The 20,153-nt window shown below is 39.1% G+C and overlaps 1 protein-coding gene and 1 pseudogene across 1 annotated transcript; one reads left to right on the top strand and one right to left on the bottom strand.

Annotated features, from left to right (window-relative positions):
* Nucleotides 1–7,811: 7,811 nt before the first annotated feature.
* Nucleotides 7,812–14,300, top strand: LOC124864154 (annotated as a pseudogene).
* Nucleotides 14,301–14,433: 133 nt separating this feature from the next.
* On the bottom strand, nucleotides 14,434–16,035 carry LOC124864610 (protein amnionless-like). The gene has a single exon (XM_047359458.1). The coding sequence runs from the start codon at nucleotides 15,995–15,997 to the stop codon at nucleotides 14,591–14,593; it is 1,407 nt and encodes a 468-aa protein (XP_047215414.1). The 5' UTR covers nucleotides 15,998–16,035; the 3' UTR covers nucleotides 14,434–14,590.
* Nucleotides 16,036–20,153: the final 4,118 nt, after the last annotated feature.

The following is a 20,153-nucleotide window of genomic DNA, read 5'->3' as shown; positions in this document are numbered from 1 at the left end:
TGGTGAATATATCAAGCGAAAGGAAATGGGTGAGATAAATTCCTAACATGATTCTTTATTCTTGGATTTGAATGATTACAGAAATTATTTCTTGTTAAATTGAAAGTTGGAGTTGTCTTCACCGAGTAGTTTTACAAACTATATGCCGTTTTCATATGACAGCTTTTTGCCAGGTCATTGTGTACCATGCTGTTTATAGATAGAGATGTGTTCTATAAGATGTCTTCCCCTGTGGGGTTAATCCAACCACTTTATGTGCCTGCAATGTTTGTGCCTGCCCATTCACTTAAAAAGGGCAATGAAAATATGTACATACATATACACAAACCTAAATGTAAGATTATTATTAACTATACACTAACCACTATTTCAGGCAATGTTTTTATTAACATGGAATTATTTTCAACATTTTATATGTTTACACACAGAATGCCATGTTAGTCTAAATGTGCTTCAAAGGTAATTAAGGCCAATTGTTTGTTGAGATGAATGCTATAATTTACTGTAGTTTACTGCTTATTGTGGTACACATTGTATACCTGTTTTACAAGTCTCCCAACTTCCTCAAAATGTTTTATGGTTTTCATCTAAACATTTACATAGGTTAATGTTTACTATTCCAACAAAAACAGAAAAAGCATTTTCAGGGTGAATAAAATTAAACTAGTCTTTTCACAGTACAACCTTAAAAACATGGTGTATTTTTGTACCTTTCTCTCTTTTATCCCTCAAGTCACCATAAGAGCTTTCTAGACCATCACCATACATTTTTGCAGCAGAATGAGCCTAAGCAAGTAAGAGGTTTCTTACAGAGGGGTGTGCACAGCTACGCATGACATACTTCAAAATGACTTGATCTGATGCAACGCTTTGTGTCCATATCTCAGCAAGTGCACTCAGGAAAAATTATGCACCTTAAATACATGCAAAAATGAATGTCCACATTTCTACGTGTGACTCCAAGGTTGTTTTTTTTTGAAGGTGTGACAAATGCATTTTCAGTTGTACTGCAAACTAAAATACTCACAACTTCCTTTGGTCTCCCTGGAATAATTCTATGCACTATTTGGACTTGCATGAGCTCCACCTCAGCTGGTAGTCCTTTTCCTCTGGAAACCCAGAGAATACCAATCTTGATTTAAAGGGGTCTGGTGTGAATGCGATGAGGGTGTGACCTTTGCATGAAGCGTGCATGGCCAGTCCTGCTACGAATTGATGACCAATCCGCACTGAAGCACAAGCGGGCATGGTATGGATAGAGAACATAGAGAACCGCTGCCACACCAGGATCCAAATATACAGCCACCACAAAAATGAGCAACGCTGATCTCACCACGGAAATTTAACATACGCTCAAAAATGTTGGGGAACTCTAATACTCCATCATACCTGTTGAGAAGTGCACTGTTTCCTTAATGCACCCCAGAAGGCCTTTTCAAAATCCAGCAAAGTCCATCAGAAATGTTGTAGATATTTAATGTACAGGGCGACCTTAATCTGGTGTGAAGGGGGGCTAATTAGATCGTCAATTTGCTAAAACAAAATCAAACAATCTTGGTTAAGATGCGGCTATGAATGTCTGATCAATCAAGTAGTTCAATCTGTTTATTAAAAAAATCTGGAATGTTACAAAACCCAATATTCTTCCCATCCTCACACAGATGAGAAATATATCATTTGCACTGTTAGCACATGCTAAGCTTCCACTGTAAGCACAGAGTGCAGTAACCCATAAAAAAAGGAGCTTTGGTCAGTTTCCTTCTGATAAAGAGCTGCAATGAGGAAATCAATATCTTTTATTACCAACATGTCTATTAAAACTGTTTTTTATCATTGGTGTGAACTGTGCATTCCTATCTAAGCTGTTCAACTAAAAATACTGCCGTTTGTTTTGTTGATAGCTTGTGTGAACAAGAACATAGGTCACACAAACTGTTTGAACCAGATTTTCATCAGGTAAACAATTTCCAAACAACAAAGGTATTTTCTAATCTGGTTAGTCTAAATCTCTGACCAGCCACATAATGTCACGGAGTCGTAAATATTGCAGGCCTTTTAAAGTTTTCACATAAAAAGGGTACAGAAGCAAGTTAACCAGGAAAATGCCTCTAAACAATGAAAACAAAACTCCTCATAAGTAACGTTTAAAGAGAGCAGTACTCAGTGGGGAGGCCATTTTTTTGGTGAACTACAGGGCAAACTAGTAACCAACAAACATACGTTGCCTTTGTAAGGCTTTTACAGTGAGAGTCATTATCTCTTTTTACGTGCCTAAAAAACTTGTTTTGCATTATTTGCTGTTATTTCAGCTTTTAACCTTGTTCTCTCTATTCTCTTTCTAGAAGCTACACCTGGCCTGGCTTTGTGTCTACCTGTGACACCTTTCTGGAGAGGGGAATCGTCCGAGCTTCTGCTGGCAACAACTTAATGCTCACCTTCTACAGATGATCCACTTGGCCCTGTCTTTCAGTGTTTAACCCTTTCTCTCTCCTAGACATGGCGATTGACTGAGCTTAACTGTAACAAACTCTATATGCTCTCTTTCAGACTCTTACCTTGAAAACTGGCTCAAAGTTTATCTGTTCTTTCTTTCTAGGTGAAACGACTAAAGGAGCTACATCCATTAACATTTACTTTTCCTTCCCATAGAAAGTACTCCTGGATCAGTGCTTCTTTGTTCTCTTTGTGTCTCTGCTCTGTTCTCTCTAACCCCCAGTCGGTCGTGGCAGATGGCCGCTCACCCTGAGCCTGGTTCTACTGGAGGTTTCTTCCTGTTAAAAGGGAGTTTTTCCTCTCCACTGTCGCTACATGCATGCTCAGTATGAGGGATTGCTGCGAAGTCAATGCCAGTGACTGTCCACTGTCTCTACATGCTCATCCAGGAGGAGTGAATGCTGCAAGTCTCTGACTGGATGCAATCTGCTGGGTTTACTTAGATAGAAAAACTTTTTATCCAATTTGAATAAGTAACTAACTTTGACTGCACTGTTCAATGGTTAGGATTAATTGGAATGTATGTACCTGACTGTTGTGAAGTGCCTCGAGACAATATGTGTTGTGAATTGGCACTATATAAATAAACTGAATTGAATTGAAACATTTTATATCTACACATTGGTGTGCACTGTATTATTCTGTCAGGCTTCCCTATTTCCTTTAAAGACTTTAAATCATCAAAAAATATGTGATTTGAAAGGGTTAAAAAAAATCCTTTGAAAATGTCATTTATACACATTTGAAATATAAATATTTAATTATAAAACATGTTTACTGCTGTAGTAATTATTAATCATGTTCTGACAAATTAGAGTGAGACCGATTCTGTTCTTCTAAATAAGGTTTTGAGGTTTCTAAACCAAGTCTTTGGGGTATACCTGTGTACAGTCTCTGGAAATTAAAAATACGTAAAATGATATTGCCTGACTGATAACTATATATTCCACTATATTAATATTTCTCCCTGTGCATCCGTGGGTTCTCACCGGGTACTCCGGCTTCCTCCAATAGCCCAAAAACATGATGGTTAATTGGTCTCTCTAAATTGCCCTTAGGTGTGACTAAGTGTGTGCCTGGTTGTTTGTCCTGTATGTCTTTGTGTTAACCTGCGATGGATTGGGGACCTGTCCAGGGTGTACCCTGCCTCTCGCCCGTAGACTGCTGGAGATATGCACCAGCCCCCCCGTGACCCACTATGGAATAAGCTGTATAGAAGATGAATGAATGAATGATTACTATAGGCCTTCTTTGTTAGCACTGTAATCTAGAGAATGCTAATGTAAACTGGAGGTGCTGGAATAAAGAGATTAATTTAGACATCAATAAAGTCTGTTGATCTGTGCCACAAAGCGTGTTATTTGTAAATATCCAACCTTACTTTTTTGCATTATCAAGATTTAATATACGTTCTGTGGAAAGGCACAATGGGAATCCCGTAAAATGTTACATAAGATACTTTCAAAAGAATAACCCCTCCATAATAGTCCTCATTTTTATCACTTAAAGCAGGCAAGGTGATAATGCTTTAGCCTTTACCTGAACATCCAGCAAACACAAACAGTATGTATATACAGTTAAGCATAAAAGTTTTCATATCCCTCACAGATTCAGATTAAAGGTTATTTTCATTTAACCAACAGGTTTGTTTCTAGTAGTAAATGAAGAAAGCATCTCTTAAAAAATTCATAAAACAATTTCAAAAGAGCATCCATGAATATACGACAACTGAAGGGAAAACGTGGACGCTATACTGGCCTTAAAAGTATTGATGAATTTGAACAGATTTTTTTAAATGTCCATTTGAAACTCATCTAACTTGTTTTGCTAATTTGGTTTGTATATATTTTGAGCCCAGACCCACTAAATACGCGTACAGTCTGAGCAGAATGCATTTAGGATTCACATACACATGTTGGCTGGGAAATACCCATTTGTAACAGCCAAGGTATTTCAAATATCACACAATGAATGAATTAATATGAGGTCAAACTATGAAGCAGATGGTTTACAACAGCAGAAGACCCCACCAAGTGCCACACCTGTCACCTAAGAAAAGAAAACTGTGGCTACAGTTCACCAAAATTGGACAATGACCTATTCAAAAAATGTTGTCTGGTCAGATGAGTCTCGATTGCAGTAGCAACATTCAGACAGAAGGGTCAGAATTTGGTGTGAATAACATGAAAAGCATCCTGCCATGGTTTGGGCTGGTGGGGGCAGTGTAATGGTGTGCGAGATATTTTTGACCCCTAAGTACCAATTGGTTGTAAACAACGCAGCCTTCCTGAGTATGGTTGCCGACCATGTTCTTGAACATGACATTAAGTTCACTTTACTTCAATTGCCTCCACAGTAAGCACATCTTAATCCAATAGAGAGCTTTTTGGATGTGGTGAAACAGGAGATTCACATCCTGGATGTGCAGCAAATGACTCTGCACCAAATGTGGGATGCTTTCTTGTCTCATAGGAATGTTTCTGACACCTCACTGACTGCATGTCATGAAAAATTTATACAGTTGTTAAAGTAAAAAGGGTTCCAACCTGATACTAACAAGGTGTAACTAAAGAAGTGGCCATAGTGTGTAAGTAAATGTGTCATAAAATACAGTCATTGGTAGGAAGCTAAAGTTCTACTGGGGAACCAAGGCCTTTGTATTTAAAAATCTATTAGTTTTATAACAATCTTTCATCAGTAAGAGCTACACATTGATTTCTTGAGACATTGAGCGCAACTCCTATGCACTCTCACTAGATGTTCTGCCTCAAAAATGACATAATCACAACCTACAGACAGAGACTAAGAGCTTCCAAACCTACGGTTCACACTGTTAAGAAGTGGACTGAGGAATCAAAGCAGATGCTACAGGCCTGCTTTGATTGCACAGACTGGACTGTTTTTGAAACCTCAGCCACTGAATGAACTGGTCTGAGAAACCTGACTGCCAGCAGGAGCCCCCACACCCATCCTGAACAGAATCCTTGCCTGGCCAACCGTCTGAATGGCTTCTACTGCAGACATGACAGGAAGCCGTTCACGCCTCAAATCATGTCCTCCACATCCCATTCAGGAACAAATTCGACCTGTAAAACAACCAAGCCCTTACCTTCAGATCCTCTGCCTGCACTAAAGATCTGAGGAAAATGTAAATAGGCTCTTTCAGCGCATGAAAACAAAGAAAGCCGGAGGACCTGATAACATCTCCCCATCATGCCTGAAAGCCTGTGATAATCAACTCGCTCCGATCTTCACCCGGATCTTCAACAAGTCACTGGAGACGTGTGAGGTCCCCTCCTGCCACAAATGATCCACCATCATCCCAGTGCCCAAGAAACCCACCATCCTAGGATTAAATGACTACAGGCCTGTAGCCCTGACGTCTGTGGTCTTGAAATCCTTTGAGCGGCTGGTGTTGAAGCACCTGAAAGACATCACAGGCCCCCTGCTGGACCCCCTGCAATTTGCTTACCGAGCAAACAGGTCGGCAGATGATGCTGTCAACTTAGGTCTACACTTCATCCTGCAATACCTCGACCGTCCAAGGATGTACGTCAGAATCCTGTTTGTAGACTTCAGCTCGGCCTTCAACACCATCATACCAGACATCCTCCACCAGAAGCTCACCCAGTTCAACGTCCCAGCCTCCACCTGTCAGTGGATCAACAGCTTCCTGACGGACCGACAGCAGCAGGTGAGACTGGGGAGCATCTTCTCCTGATCCAGATCAATAAGTACTGGTGCCCCCCAGGGATGTGTTCTATCCCCACTCCTCTTTTCCATGTACACAAATGACTGCTCCTCATCGGACTCGTCAGTGAAACTCCTGAAGTTTGCAGATGATACCACTGTCATTGGTCTGATCCAGGAAGGTGATAAGTCTGCATACAGACAGCAGGTGGATTGGCTGGTCCACTGGTGCAGTCAGAACTACCTTGAACTCAACCCACTGAAGATTGTGGAAATGATGGTGGACTTTCGGAGAACACCACCCCCATACACCCCCCTCACCATCCTCAACAACACTGTGTCAGCTGTGGACCACTTCACTTTCCTAGGAACCACCATCTCTGAGGACCTGAGATGGTCTTCACACATAGACACTGTTCGAAGGAAGGCCCAGCAAAGACTGTACTTCCTGAGGCAACTCAAGAAGTTCAACCTTCCACAGGAGCTGCTGGTCATCTTCTACACTGCCATCATTCAGTCTGTCCTGTCTTCATCCATCTCAGTGTGGTTTGGTTCATCCACAAAACAGGACAGGTCCAGACTGCAACAAATAATCAGGAATGCAGAGAGAATAATCAGGGCTGACCTTCCCTCCATCCAGGACTTATACAGGTCTAGGGTCAGAAAAAGAGCTGCAAAAATCTCTACAGACCCCACACACCCTGCACATAAACTCTTCAGAGTTTTACCTTCAGGCCGCCGCTACAGAGCACTGTTCACTAAAACCAGCCGCCACAGAGACAGTTTCTTCCACCAGGCTGTTTCTCTGTTGAACATTTAATAGATTACCAAACAACTTCATACAGATGTTGCAAATGCACCTTTTTATTTATAAATGTGTATATTTGTATATTGTATATATGTATACTATTTAATGCAAAAAATAAAAACCAGAGAGCAAAGTGTACCAGAGTCAAATTCCTTGTTTGTATGTACGAACTTGGCAATAAAGCTGATTCTGATAACATTTTATGCTTCTAGAAGAATGTTCCTGTTTCTGTCTCTGAGCTAGAGACAGAAACAGAACAGAGAGCAAAACACGATTGTTCTCGCATCTTCAGCCAAATATGCAATAAAACACACTCGCTGCTCACACACAAAAGACAAGCATCAGTGTGGCCTCTGTGTTGCATGACATGAAAGGAAGAAAGCCGCTATGTAGATAAGTGGTATTGTCAGGAAGTTGATGCATTTCTGTTGTCAAAAGGAAAAAATGCAAGTTGTTCTTAGCAGCACCAACGTTTCCTGTAAAAGGGAAAAATTTAAGTCTTAGCTGAAAAAGGATCTAAGTCTATAATGGGGAAGCAGCTGTTTTCGTGTGATATTTACATGTAAAAGCTAAATAACATTTCATAAAATGCACTTATTGTTTCACTGTATTGAAGAATCAAAATTTCTGTATGTTCATAACCGGTCCTTGGAAGCATATTTCTTCTTGTCCTATAAGTATTCTAAACATAACGGGAAGAGAAACACGGGAGGGGTAAAAACAGAGATGGTCTGAGATGAATATCACAGGCATGGTTCATGATTCTTTCCTCATGCACTCAGGGTCTTTGTGTCTACAACTGTCTTTTCTGTCCTTATCGATGTTACAGAGTAGATCTTGTACCTGCTTAAAACATACTCCAGCAGGTTTGGGTTTGAGGTAACAAGAGGGGCACTATGTTCAAGTGCCCCCCGCTGATATCGAGGAAAACCTGATCGAAATAGTGGAGGATCACCCACCAAAAACATTACTGCTACAAGATGTGTTGTGTTATTTGTGCATGGCGACCCCCAGCAGAGTGCTCAAATCCTGCCTGGCATGTCTATTTTCCTGCTGTGAAGCCCACCTCTGACCCCATCTGAAAAAAGCCAAATTTCAAAACTATCGTTTTTGTGGATGCCCTCTATGACAGCGACCATCAGACTTATTAGGTTCATCAACTTACCCTTAAGAGCTTTTCTTTTCTGGACGGTTGCTTTGTCTGTTGAGACTGCGAGGGTCAAGAGCTCAAGGGGCTCAAAACAACGTTTTTGAAGGAGGCTTGAGTACACATTGAGGTACTCTAAAATAAGAAAAACACAGATTTTCTTTTGTACTAATTTTTAATCTGCTTTTGTCCGTGGAACCGATGCAGCACGTGTTGTTTTCTATTAAATCATTTGTATATTGAACTTCTGCAGAAACACAAGATCTGTCAGAATGTCTCAGATGTAGAGAAAGTAATTGGAAAATTGCAGAGCAACATTGATTTCATTAAGGTAATCTTACAATTAAAAAAAATTTTTAAGACATAATATTCTAATATAAAAATATGGAACTAACCGTATTATTATCAATTATTTTGTCTGCTGTCCTCAGTTTTCAGTGGAGGAGGTTTGTTTTAATGTTGAACAGCAGTTCACCAGGCTGCAGAAAACTGTGGAGAAGGCCAGAACAAGAGTGGAGGCGCTGCTGGAAGAATAGCAGAAACAAACTCAGAGACAAACGGAGGGCATCCAGGTACATCTGGATCAGAGGAGGGTGGAGCTTAGGAAAACTGAGGCCAAGATGAACAAATTGTCCAAGATCTGATCTTGATTTTCTAAAGGTACAGTGTCTTTCAAAAGTGTACTCACCTATGTTAAAATATCACATCTTTGTGATGTAAAAATACGAGATTATGAAAAAAACATATATGAAGGTTGACCGAAAGTGCTTTAGCTTGTGAAATGACTGCACATGTGAAATACTTTGAACTTGCAGAAGAACATGCTAAGAAAACAGTTTCAATGAATAGAAGGGAAAAATATATATATATTTTTTGATAAAATCGTACATCTGTAAAACCCCACCTTGTTAATTTGCCAAATTTGGACTCTCTTTAGCTCATTGGCTGTATGACGACACATAGGGTCGCCACTATAAGACTGGACCTCAGAACGAAGTCTCTGTTGAAATATGAAGCAGAAATTTGTACAATGGGTGTAAATGGTGAAGCTACTACACTGCCATCTGCTGTGTATTACAGTTGTTTAGTTAAAAACAATAAAGAAGAAGAAAATGTCTTTTTTTCATCAGTCACCATCTTAGGAAGAAATCAGACACAACAAAGTCAACAGGAGTAGGCCGCTCTGGCAGCTTCGTTAGCCTTAAATGTTTGTTTTACATTTGTCTTATTGTTTGTTGAATTTTTGTGTGAAATCCCTGCAAAGATTTTTAACCCACTGATCGTGTTGTTGGACAATCAGAAGGCAAGAGGCGGGTAACACCCCGGACATGCAACCAGTCCATTTCGACTGATCTGACGTTGATAACCAATGAGGTTGTTTGATTCATGGGCCTTAATGTAGTTGAGAGTTGCTATCAAGATCATAAATTAGACGCAAATAATTGATTATTTAATATCTTTTGTTTTTACACAGGCGCAACTTGTGCAGGATGGTAAACTAATTAATTAATGTTACCACTGACCTTTAGTATCTTTTTTTACCCTCTGTTTCAGCTTCACTGGTTATGCAGAGTGGGTTGAAGGGCTGAATTGAAGAAGGAAGAATACAGAGTTTAATGTCTGTTTGATGTCAAAGGTTTTATGTAATGTGGGATTAGACCAATATATTTTCTAAGAAAGGGTTTATTTTGAATACAGTCCTGTTGACAGTATACATACAGGTTTTTTGTGACGCCAGAGAAAAATAAACGAGTTCCAGTTCAGAGAAAAGATATTGCATGTTTTTTATGTTTTTTATGCTTTTTGACATCATGCCCTTATCTATTATACTTGTATGCTGTGTTAACATTCTAGGGTTACGCAAAATGGGACAAAGGATTGAGAGACGTGCGTGCCCGCTGTGCACATCAGTCATCTAGACCATCTACAGTCATGCAGCCAAGCAGTGACTGATGTTATTCAGGTGTTGTGTGAACTGATTTTGGCCTCCTACAGTGAAAAAATGGCCATGATCTGCAAAAGTGATGAGCTAGTTTTAGTAATATAACATCTTCTGGATCAGAGAAAGCTGCCTCAGACCTGTTTTCTTCAGGTGTTATCTGCTACCCAGCCATCAATAATCTGTTGATCAAGAGGCAGTATCCCATTGCTTTGATTCAGACTGATATTTCTAAAGATCTAAATGGATCACCAACAAACATCTTTATCTTCTAAAACAATAACTGTAAAGATGTACAGGTCCTTCTCAAAATATTAGCATATTGTGATAAAGTTCATTATTTTCCATAATGTCATGATGAAAATTTAACATTCATATATTTTAGATTCATTGCACACTAACTGAAATATTTCAGATCTTTTATTGTCTTAATACGGATGATTTTGGCATACAGCTCATGAAAACCCAAAATTCCTATCTCACAAAATTAGCATATCATTAAAAGGGTCTCTAAACGAGCTATGAACCTAATCATCTGAATCAACGAGTTAATTCTAAACACCTGCAAAAGATTCCTGAGGCCTTTAAAACTCCCAGCCTGGTTCATCACTCAAAACCCCAATCATGGGTAAGACTGCCGACCTGACTGCTGTCCAGAAGGCCACTATTGACACCCTTAAGCAAGAGGGTAAGACACAGAAAGAAATTTCTGAACGAATAGGCTGTTCCCAGAGTGCTGTATCAAGGCACCTCAGTGGGAAGTCTGTGGGAAGGAAAAAGTGTGGCAGAAAACGCTCCACAACGAGAAGAGGTGACCGGACCCTGAGGAAGACTGTGGAGAAGGGCAGATTCCAGACCTTGGGGGACCTGCGGAAGCAGTGGACTGAGTCTGGAGTAGAAACATCCAGAGCCACCGTGCACAGGCGTGTGCAGGAAATGGGCTACAGGTGCCGCATTCCCCAGGTCAAGCCACTTTTGAACCAGAAACAGCGGCAGAAGCGCCTGACCTGGGCTACAGAGAAGCAGCACTGGACTGTTGCTCAGTGGTCCAAAGTACTTTTTTCAGATGAAAGCAAATTCTGCATGTCATTCGGAAATCAAGGTGCCAGTCTGGAGGAAGACTGGGGAGAAGGAAATGCCAAAATGCCAGAAGTCCAGTGTCAAGTACCCACAGTCAGTGATGGTCTGGGGTGCCGTGTCAGCTGCTGGTGTTGCTCCACTGTGTTTTATCAAGGGCAGGGTCAATGCAGCTAGCTATCAGGAGATTTTGGAGCACTTCAGGCTTCCATCTGCTGAAAAGCTTTATGGAGATGAAGATTTCATTTTTCAGCACGACCTGGCACCTGCTCACAGTGCCAAAACCACTGGTAAATGGTTTACTGACCATGGTATCACTGTGCTCAATTGGCCTGCCAACTCTCCTGACCTGAACCCCTTAGAGAATCTGTGGGATATTGTGAAGAGAATGTTGAGAGACTCAAGACCCAACACTCTGGATGAGCTAAAGGCCGCTATCGAAGCATCCTGGGCCTCCATAAGACCTCAGCAGTGCCACAGGCTGATGGCCTCCATGCCACGCCGCATTGAAGCAGTCATTTCTGCAAAAGGATTCCCGACCAAGTATTGAGTGCATAACTGTACATGATTATTTGAAGGTTGACGTTTTTTGTATTAAAAACACTTTTCTTTTATTGGTCGGATGAAATATGCTAATTTTGTGAGATAGGAATTTTGGGTTTTCATGAGCTTTATGCCAAAATCATCCGTATTAAGACAATAAAAGACCTGAAATATTTCAGTTAGTGTGCAATGAATCTAAAATATATGAATGTTAAATTTTCATCATGACATTATGGAAAATAATGAACTTTATCACAATATGCTAATATTTTGAGAAGGACCTGTATATAAATCCCAGAATAAGCCTTAAATGCAGCAGCAAAATTCTGACATATACGTATGCCCCACTAAGAAGATTTAAGATAACTTTTGATGTTGCAGAAGTTCTCCTTAAATCACATTATATTTAAAGGTGTTTTGTTCCCAATCTCTGTGCAAAATCTGTATGATATTCTGATTTTAACCCCTGCTGTTTCATATCCATTGTTTTACAAACCTAAACATGTGTAGACCATGTCAAAGGTACAGACATGTAAAAAGAAAAACAATATAAAACTCTCTATCTTTTCTTGGAGTACCATAATCTCAGACTTTAAATTTATAGAAAAACCCTTCTTTTAATTTGAGTCAATTTTTTCATTAGGGAAAACAATTAGGGAGCAGCACTTCTTCCTGTAACATTTCACAAGGTTGGTGCATACATCTAAAACCAGTCCCCTCTCCACAATCTTTCTAAAGATTGTCCTGGGTCCTGTCTTATTGCCTCTTTCCTTTAGCTCTTTCCACAGATTTTATATAGGATTTCAATCTGGGGACTGAGTTTTATTTGATAATGTATCTGGTGAACCATTACTGTGTTGATTTAGCCAAACATTTTGGATCATTATTCTGCTGAAAGAGCCTATTTTTATGAGAGTCTATTATCAAATTTTCGGTTGGGTTTTTTCAGATTTCTATTAAAAATCTTGTGGCATTACAAGGAGTTCTCAGTGTCCAATAGTCTCACAAGGATCTCATGGCTTTTGGAGAAGAAACAAGCACACAACATGACGCCTCCTCCACCACACTTAACAGAAGGCATGATGTGCTTTTCTGCATTTTCTTTCTTTTTTTATTTCAAACCCTCCTGGAATGTGTGATGCAGAAAAGCCATATCTGTTTCATCTGAATAAAGCCCACAGTTCTGGTGAAAGCCCCAGTACTGTATTTCAAACTCCACATGTTTATGTTTATGATGCTAGGACATAAATAGGCTCTTTTTCTAGCATCACTCACAAACAACCAGCTGACATGTGCATGCAACCTAGTGATTGTTATAGAGACTTGGTGACTTCAAGATGCCACTTTCTGCCGTAGTTTTCCAAGAGCTTTGAACAGATTTTTTACATTACTGATGACAAGACAAACATGGGTTCTTGTCCAGCCTATTGGCCTTTAGCCAAAACAATGGGCCTATGTCATGGCATGTTTAATCTCCACAAAACCAGAAAGCCATGCACTACTTAACATAAGTGTCTGGAAAGTCTAATCAACCAAAAACATTAAGTATAAATCAAACAAAGGCTTTACTGCATTGATTTATTTGGAATTGCAAGAGGTAGTGCTACCTGTGATTTAGTTCAAAACAATACTTTTTCTCCTGTGAATAAATTATTGAATTAAAAGTTTGGTTTGGAGTGGTTGGAGTTGTGTGAGATTGCACTGCTGCAATGAAAGATTAATTTATTTTAGTGCTTTTTACGCATACTTTTAAGGGTGCCAGTAAATGAAGCAAGATTTAATAATATATGATTAACCTTTCTGCCAAATCATAAAATAAGTGCTAAACACTTGATGCCAGAATCTCAGCCACCTTCTCTGCCTGATCCTGAGACCCGTGAAGATTTTTTGACATGTAAACACTTTTAAACACTTTATATCTTCTCTTTTCTGTCACAGCTATAAACCCAAACAGTTTCCAATAAAACAAAATTTCCTGTTTCAGACACGTGGCTGATCTAATACCTGACACCACCCATCCTTTCCTACATCTAATGACGGACAACAGAAAGTTAACCAACACCAGCCCCTGGCAGCACGGCTACCCGCACCACCCCAGTCGCTTTGAATACTCGGTGGACATTACATTGAAGCAGAACTGAGCGGGGAGGGCGCACACGTTAGGGTCACAGACAAAGAGCATAGATCGTAAGGGAGAGGAAAATGGCAGCTGCATCATATCACCAGAAATGATTTTTCTTGTTGCGTCGGAAGAAACAGCAAAGGTTTCTCTGCCTGGCATGTTGGGGATGAGACACTTCTGAAGGTTTCAAATGTCACCAGGGTTGGCATATTTCTCGACTTTCAGCACAGCCCTGTGTCTTTCTACAACATAATACACCCTATGACATTGCTCCACACGTACATCACTGACTTTATTGAGGTCCTTATATGTAAACACCTGGTTGTCAAAGAAAGACAGTGTCTTGACTCTGGTTACTGCAAAATGCTGCCAACAGATTTTCTGCAGAGTTATAAATGTTTATGGAGGTTTCATAACAGGCAAAAATGTAACGTGCAAATAGCAGATTCAGTATTTCCCATGCACTGAATTTGAAATTTACTGCCATCTAGTGGTAGCCATGCAACATATTGTAAATACAGGAATCAGAATCTTCTGTAGCTTTATTGCTGTTTTACTGCCACTGAATATAATGTGAATGAGGGAGGGTGAACTACAATAACTCACACTGTCAATTATTCTCTTTAATTGTCTGCCAAGTTTATTTGGTCACTAAACTCATCATTATCCAACACCATCATATAATCACTTTGATAATACCCAGTTGTTGTAAAGTTATAATCATTCTGTTTGACATGTTGACATCAGTAAACTGTGTGTGAAAAATCAATTTTAAATTGTAAAATCGGTTTCATTCTCATCATAAGCTGGATTTACAAAGTGGACGCCAGTCTGAGTCATGAAGATGGAATCAGTGCCAGGAATGTTATTCAGCATATCGGGCTTGTCAAATATAGGATTGTCAAATCCACGGTCAATTTCCCCGTTGAGGTCACCGACGTTGGTGCTTCTCCTGAAGCGGTTCAGGGATGGCATTGAAGGCATTGAAGGCATTGGAGGCATTGGAGGCATCTGTACAACTCCCTTGCGGATTAGCACAACCACAATCACAATAAGCGTAATCATGATTAAAACTCCAAACACAGCTCCGACTACTGTCCCTGCACTGTTTCCAGGCTCACTAGCCGTCTGAATGTCAGCTCTTGTTATCCCAAGTATGGAGCCATGAGATTTAACATCTTTGATCATGTCCTGGGCCAGAGTCTCAGATAGTTTTCCTGTCTCTCCATCCAGAATAACTACCTGAATCTCAGGTGATGATCCTAAAGGGATTATTCCCATTAACCGTTCTGGCTTTAAGACTTTAGACATCCCTAACTGAATGGATTTATATTGTGGAAGTGAAAGAAACAGGTGACGGATTCGTTCCCTGTAATTTTGCAGGTTAAAGCCGTCAGTATAACGGATGGTAACAATGGCACCGCACACCTCACAGCAGTGTCCCACGGCAAGCAGAGGCTTTTTGCAGCTTAAAGATCCGCAAGTTACTGCACTGCAGATCCGTTCATGGTTGACAGAGTTCCCACAGTCACAGCCAGTAGGATCCCCACAACTTGGGTTTCCAGCGGTGACAGCTGATGACCCATGAAACTGCAGCTGGCCTGAACCTGAGCTGAGATACTCGGAGAACTCTAATCTGCTATCAAATACCTTTCCCAGCACAGACACTGATTTGACAGGGATGGTGGTCTGGCTGGAGCTGGTGTCCACACGGAAGGAGGAGAGCGCTTTGAATATGACATCATCCTGCTGACAGGGGACGCTCTCCTCATGCACTGAGAAGAGGAAATGTCCATCCTGCAGGTCCTTCAGAGTTGCAGCTGCCTGCCACAGGGCTGGATTATACCAATGTAGAGACTCAGAGTCTTTGAACTTGGTCCTCACTCCTGCTCCACAATCAGGGTCCTGTCCGCTGAACACATAAAATCCAGCTCCCGAATTCAGAATTATCTCTCCATCCATCGGAAGCATCATCTCTTGCACGGCATGAGTGGTTTCCACAAACACAGACACTTTTCTCTGAGATGAAAACTGAACTCTGTCGCTGCCGCATGGAACATCTCCTTTATCCCAGTTGGTCTTATTTTCATAGTTAGTATCAGGAATCCACTGCTTGTAAAGGGCATGTGTTGCCCCAGCGAGACAGAAGATGAGGAGCACCTGTGCCATTTTCAGCATCTTGAATGTTTGTGCTGGGGAAAGTAAAAATTTTTTGACCTTTGATTCAGACCTCGTGACAAACATGAGAGCAGCACTGCTTAAAAAAAGGGATGAACTCATGAACTTTAGTTCATGAGTACAGGTGACCTGTAAATATTTACACATTCTCCTTTGACACTCCTGCATTACAAAGACAAGTCCAAACTATCGTCATGCTTAGGTTTCCATGCTTAAAACAATAGCTTTTCAGCAAGTTGAAACAATAAGTTTTTAGGTTTACCATTTTGCTTAGTGTTTGCTATTGATGAAGAGAAGAATAGTAGTAGTCAGCTTTAGTTAGATGAAAGAATATTTCTTAATTAAGGGTGTTCCGTTTGAAATGTTTAATAAATCATGAGCAGTTGCTGGAGGTCATTTGCGTTTGTGCAAAGAACATGACCTTCCATAGATACACAAACTGCAAAGTCAGTGATTTAATTGGAGTTTAGAGGAATATGGAAATTAAGAGTACCTCAGAGTCACTACTTTAACTATTTTTACCGATCTGCACATCATCACACAGAAACATTGCAGTCTTGCAGTTGCAGTCTTTTCAAACTAATAATTGTTTTATTTTATTTGAAAAGTGTGATATGCATTTGAAGCTGTGGTTATATATTTAGGGCCAAGCTCTGCTGAAGGGTGAAATTATCTCCCTGACTCAAATCTTTGGGGTTTTCTTTTAGAATCTCCCTCTATTTAGTTACATCCATCGTACAATTAGCTTTGACCAGCTTCTCTATCACTGAAGATTTTGAAACTGAACATTTTTTGACTTGAGACAGACCACAACAAAACTACCTCTCTGCATACAGGATTTAATGGAGCTCAGGACTAAATATGTTAAAGCATACATGACATCTTGGAGAGAAGGCCAATGATTCATACATGTTTTATACAATAGATAAAATTTCTGCAACAAGACAATTCAAACTGCTTGACATGACAAAATACATTTTAAAAATACTGCATTGCAGAGGCAAGATAAAGGAAAGTAAAGAAAAGTTGGACTACATATTGAAATTACCTCAACTTTTTTTATAAAATCATAAGACTAAACAAACCTCCTGCAGGAAAATATAAATCTTTAACCCATTCATTGATGCACTCTGTGCTTTTTGGTCCATATTTTTATCACTATAAAATCAAACGTTTCTTCCTGGGGTGGAGGTAATTCCTTAGAACCCTTCTGGAACATTACGTGTCTGGGTAATGAGGGAATATTCCTTTAAAACTTGTGTGCAGGGTCAGGTGCACTGTTAATTTTCAACCACATTTATTGTTTTGCATAACATTCCAGAAAGTTCATCTTTGGTCTCATCTGACCAGATCACCTTCCTTCACATGTTGGCTGTGTCTGTGTATGGAAGGTGGCAAACAAGAAATTGGCTTTCTTCTTGCTACTCTTCCACAAAGAGGTGTAAGATCTTGTCATGATAGATTTGCCATTGTGTCTTACCTTATTTGGAGATGAAGTGTTAAACAGTGCCCTGTCAGATGTGTGAAGCAGAATATTGTTTCATAGCCAAACCTAGATGTTTTTAGGGTTGTCAGAGTAAAAGGGGTTGGATTTATTTGTAAATATTTGTAAAATCAAGTGTCATTTACATTTCACTTAACAATTATTCTCTACCTTGTACTAACTATCATAAGTCTTTCCAATATAACACATTAAAGTTTTTGGTTGTAATGTGACAACATGTGAAAAAGTACTCTGTGAATAGTGAATACTTGTCCAAAGCACTGTAGATCCTGTAACCATGGAGTCCACCTAATCTACATTTAATAAATATTTGATGTGTGATAATGATGCAAAATATATATATTTAGCAAAATTAAGAGCTATAAAATGCAAATTGAGCAGAAGGGATTTCCTGCCTCAAGTGGAGGAGTTTAAGTATCTTTTGGGTCTTGTTCACAAATGAGGCGAGAATGGAGTGGTGCTGCTGCCGCAGTAATGCCTTTCAACTCAGCTTTTAATTTGCTGGTTGTTCTACGTTCCTACCCTCACCTATGGTCATGAACTCTGAAGATACTTCTAAGAATATGTTTCTGTGTGTTCTTAAAACACATCCAGCCAAAATACTTGTATTTCCCTCAGATACATTAGCCTTTTGTTAACATTAAATCCCATGTATGTAAGTGAATGACATACTACACAAGACTCAACAGATTACAATTTGAAACATATTCGTGGAAATGTTTATACTTTAAACAATACCTTGAATTTATAAACATCTCCACGGTACAGTTCTCTGAACAACCCTTCCTAATGAGCTTCTTGGAAGTGTAAGGTTCTAAACATTTGTATGGGGTTGCACGATGGAGTGGTTGCTCAAAGGGGCAACCTTTTAGGATGGAGGCACGTACAGGAAACGTGTGGAAATTACATGACTGTACAGTGACAGGAAACTATCAAGGAACAAAAGCCACAATTAACAGAATAAAAAAAAATTAATATTTTATACATTTCACTTATGTAATCATATAATCAAAAATGTGTCAGCGGTGTAATATTCAGTTGTGCAAATCATCTTTTAAACCCGAATTTGTTAAATCTTGTTTTTTTTTTTTTTTTTTTTTTTTTTTCAATTATCTCATATTTCCTTTGTTGCAACCTATCATAAAATAATTTAAATTTTAAATGTGGTCCATCAAACAGACCCCAACATCTGGCAGAGTCAACCTGCAGAGCAGCTCAACCAATTACCCAGTCCTTTATAGCAGAGATAGTGCCACCACCTGAGGTAGATGGGTAAGGTTGGCAGATAAAAATAGTAGAAAAATGATGATCATGTATAAAACATTTAATATAATAAAGTCTTTTATTACAATTATTTCAGTATTATTTATATTTTTTCCATCTGTAAACGGCTAAATATGGCCTATTTATTTAGCTTAAAAAAATACAATGAGAACTTTAATTATTTTAAATGAACACGTGTAATAATATATATGTATTTCAAAACACATTTCTTTGTTGAATGGTGTCAATTTTGGCCTATAAGTAATAGCGTATGTTCAGAACTCAGGCAACCCCTATGCAAAATAAATAATCTTTGTTTGCAAAAATTTTGGAACAAATATCTCTCCACACATAACAAACGAGAAGAAACTGCGTGAGGAGGTGACGAAAGTTCGCCGGTATCATGGGTGAGAGACTTGTCACCAATCAGCTGACACTGATCGACCCAGTTTGTTGTCATTTGTTACACCTTGTGTTTTGTAACTTGCGCAGAGAAGATCACATGACGGGTTTATTTGACCTGCGTTAAGGTACGCTGCGTCAGGAAAGCTGTTTCTCAGATGTTAAGTAACAGGAACACACGTTTCCCTCGGTAAATATGAAATGATACTCTTTCTGTCGACTTTGATTATTGCGACTTAAAAAAGAAACCTCCCTTATCCATGGCAGTAAGCTTATCTGCTAAGAAGACTTTTATGTTGAGTTTTTTTTTTTTCTTTTTTTCCTAAAACATTATTTTGATTATTTATTATGGTAAAGTGAAAACTGTTGGGTTATTTTGTAATTAGATATCCATGTTTAAAAAATATATATATATTTTTGAATTCCTTAAGGTGTCAAACTAACTAAAAAAAATCAGGTGTATGTAATATTTATCAATACAGTTTTATTATGGATGACACAAAACAAACTTTAAGTAGACAACTGGTGTACTGTTACTTTTAACTGTTAAGATGATGGTGATTTCTTTTTTTTTTTTTTTTTTGGAAGGGTAGATATTAAAATATTTCATAATTTTGTATTTCTCTTTACCATGTCTTCGCTCCACTTCTTCTATTTTCTGTATTTTCACTGTCCTTGATCTTCCATCCTCTGACCTTTTCTATCGGGGATGTCATTCCATTGGGAATCCTCAAAAATGTATAAAAAATAATAATTTAAAACAAAGACAGGATGTGCAAGCAGAGGTTACATCTGCATGAATCTATCACTATCTATCAGATTTACATTTTATACCATAATACTAAGAACACTTTTGTTACATGCTGATCTGACACCCCTATCCCTTCAGTTATGTCATCTGATATATATTTAATTTTTAATTTTATTTGTTCTTTTTGTGATATGCTTTCAAGCCACTAGCGTGGCACCCCAATGCTGAAGATGCAT

The sequence above is a fragment of the Girardinichthys multiradiatus genome, chromosome Y (assembly GCF_021462225.1).
Source record: "Girardinichthys multiradiatus isolate DD_20200921_A chromosome Y, DD_fGirMul_XY1, whole genome shotgun sequence".
Classification (NCBI taxonomy): Eukaryota; Metazoa; Chordata; class Actinopteri; order Cyprinodontiformes; family Goodeidae; genus Girardinichthys; species Girardinichthys multiradiatus.
This window is presented reverse-complemented; position numbering and strand designations above follow the sequence as displayed.